The sequence below is a fragment of the Mandrillus leucophaeus genome, unplaced genomic scaffold (assembly GCF_000951045.1).
Source record: "Mandrillus leucophaeus isolate KB7577 unplaced genomic scaffold, Mleu.le_1.0 Scaffold79, whole genome shotgun sequence".
Taxonomy (NCBI): Eukaryota; Metazoa; Chordata; class Mammalia; order Primates; family Cercopithecidae; genus Mandrillus; species Mandrillus leucophaeus.
The window spans coordinates 384,328-387,425 of NW_012108585.1; the positions used below are offsets into that span (position 1 = coordinate 384,328).

General features: G+C 44.4%; 1 protein-coding gene across 1 annotated transcript in view; it reads left to right on the forward strand.

The window, feature by feature from the left end:
- The window catches only part of CCDC77 (coiled-coil domain containing 77), a 54,006-nt gene that overhangs the window by 36,639 nt on the left and 14,269 nt on the right, over positions 1-3,098 (forward strand). The window contains 1 exon segment of the mRNA XM_011967130.1: positions 1,453-1,541. Within this exon segment, the coding sequence (XP_011822520.1) occupies positions 1,453-1,541 (89 nt within the window).

Sequence of the window (3,098 nt, forward strand, 5' to 3'; positions counted from 1 at the left end):
CACAGGGCAGGCTGGGCGTGGTGGCTCACACCTGTAATCCCAGCACTTTGGGAGGCTGAGGTGGGTGGATCACCTGAGGTCAGGAGGTCGAGACCAGCCTGGCCAACATAGCAAAACCGATGTAAACACAAAAAATTAGCCAGGCATGGTAGCAGGTGCCTGTAATCCCAGTTGTTTGGGAGGCTGAGGCAGGAGAATTGCTTGAACCCGGGAGGCGGAGTTTGCAGTGAGCCGAGATCACACCAATGCACAACAGAGCGAGACTCTGTCTCAAAAAAAAAGCACAGTGTACACAATTGGAAATGTTTTCCCTACTGTACAGTGAGAATTGATGTTCATAATGATGCCTTTGGTGGTCTAATGTCTTAATGAGCTTCTTGAACCATCCAAGAAATTAAATTTTGCTCAGTTCAATTGTGTCTTTTTGTTTTGTTTTGTTTTGAGATGGAGTTTTGCTCTTGTTGCCCAGGCTGGAGTGCAGTGGCGTGATCTCCGCTCACTACAGCCTCTCTCTCCCAGATTCAAGTGATTCTCCTACCTCAGCCTCCCAAATAGCTGGGATTACAGGCACGCACCCCATACCTGGCTAATTTTGTATTTTTAGTAGAGAGGGAGTTTCTCCATGTTAGGCTGGTCTCAAACTCCCGACCTCAGGTGATCCGCCTGCCTTGGCCTCCCAAAGTGCTGGGATTACAGGCGTGAGCCACCGCACCCGGCCTGCTCAGTTCAATTTTTAGCGTTCCTTATCTTTAAAATAACCTTGTCTTTTGAAAATTGTGTGATATGTCATAACCAAAATGTTTAAGTTTTGTTTTTCTTATTCCTTATTCTGTTTGATTGATTGATTGGTTGATTGAGACAGGCTCTGTCACCCAGGCTGCAGTACAGTGGTATGAGCACGGTTTACTGTAACCTTCAACTCCTGGACTCAAGTGACCCTCCCACCTCAATCTCCTGAGTAGCTGGGACGACAGGCATATGCCACCACACCTGGCTAATTTATTGTATTTTACCTTATTTTGTGTAGGGAGGGGTTCTCACTGTGCCACTCAGGCTGGTTTTGAACTCCTGGCTTCAAGTGATTGTCCTGCTTTGGCCTCCCAAAGCACTGGGATTACAGGCATGAGCCACAACACCTGGCCTTACTCTGATTAAATAGTATTTTACTAAGAAAGTAGACACAACTATTTTAGTGATTGATTCTAAGGAAAATTTAGTGGTTGATTCTGCCAGAAGATGAGTAGGATTATTTAGGTGACATCTTGCGGAGTTCCCTGACAGATTCCTGTTTGAAAAGTTAAGCACTGTGGTTACGGTGTTTCCCGTCTTCTTCCTTTCCGTCCCTCACAGGTAAACGAATCTGAACTCCCCTGCGCGGGAAATGCGGATGCTTCAATAGCAGACGGAAAAGCCGGGTAAAACCATCTTGACGGATTTTGTTTTCTATTTTAGATCCTAAAATAAGCAGAAGAAGACCATCGCGAGAGAGAAGGGGAAGTTCTGAACGTTACCAGAGAGACGTACAGACACTCGTCCTGCAGGTAAAGCATGTGTTTCGGCAGACCCAGATGGCTCTTATCCACAAGCCTGGCTTTATATAACGTACCCGCAGTATCGTGTGATAAGCATCTCCTTGCACACAGGTTCCATCTAAGCCTCATGTGACTGAGAAAATTGAGATTGTTCTTAATTTCCAAGAGCTTATATTTTAAAACCATCCTTTTCTATTTGAACATGCTAAAAGTGCTACTCTAAACCTTCAGTTCAATGTACTGAGCCCCGTCCACCAAAACCATTACAAAGTAAGAATCCACTGGCCTAGGGATATACAGAGATTGCAGAGGGAAGCTTGTCTATGCTGACAGATCAACGTTTGGTGGTATATTCATTTATTTAGTGCTTAGGTTTAAAGTCTAGGAAGGTAATGAACTGTTCTGTTACCTCCTGGTTATTATGTGTCATTCGGAACCATGATTGTTCATCTGATTGCACTAAAGTTTCTGTCCTTACTAGGTTAAATCTCTGTTGATTTAATGACAGTTTGTACCTTTGGCTAGTATCTCCATGTGGAGTCGTGATAGCCAGACACAGAGAAGGAAATTACCTTATATTCATTTTGCTGTACTTTTTGAAACCGAAAACCAAGAGTCATTTTGCTTCTGGGCAGGAAGGGTGTCTTAAAGGGAGGCAGTCAAGGGAGATAGTGAAAAGCCAAAAATCACAGGGTAGGGGAAACGATTTTGTAGCTTTGTTTGTGTGATGTAGATGCTGGGTTTCATTTGGACAAAGAATCTACTCTTGTATAGCTTAACCCCATTTATAAGACATTAAGAGGAACTGGGCCGGGCATGGTAGTGCCTGTAATCCCAGCACTTTGGGAGGCCGAGGCTAGATGATTGCTGGAGCCCAAAAGTCCGAGACCAGCCTGGACAACATAGTGAGATCCCATCTCTACAACCCAAAAGTCCGAGACCAGCCTGGACAACATAGTGAGATCCTATCTCTACCTGTCTCTTATACACATCTAGATGTGTATAAGAGACAGAGATGGGGTTTCACTGTGTTAGCCAGGATGGTCTCAATCTCCTGACCTCATGATCCACCTGTCTCGGCCTCCCAAAGTGCTGGGATTACAGGCATGAGCCACCGCGCCCAGCCAAAGAGCTGCTTTTTTAAAAAAAATAATAATAATAAAAATAAAAACAATTTAGAGCTGAGGTCTTGGCCTGTTGCCTAGGCTGGACTCACACTTCTGGGCTTAGGCACCATCCTTCCAAGTAGCTGGAACTACAGGGGTGCACCACTGTGCCCCAAGCTATTCTTGGTTTTGTTTTTAATCATATATTACTAAATAGCCCTGGAATTTTATTATGTATTTATTTATTTTTATTATTTATTTATTTATTTTTCAAGACAGAGTTTCACTCTTGTCACCCAGGCTGGAGTGCAGTGGTGCGATTTCGGCTCACCACAACCTCCGCCTCCTGGGTTCAAATGATTCTGCTGCCTCAGCCTCCCAAGTAGCTGGGATTACAGGCATGCACCACCATGCCTGGCTAATTTTGTATTTTTAGTAGAGATGGGGTTTCTCCATGTTG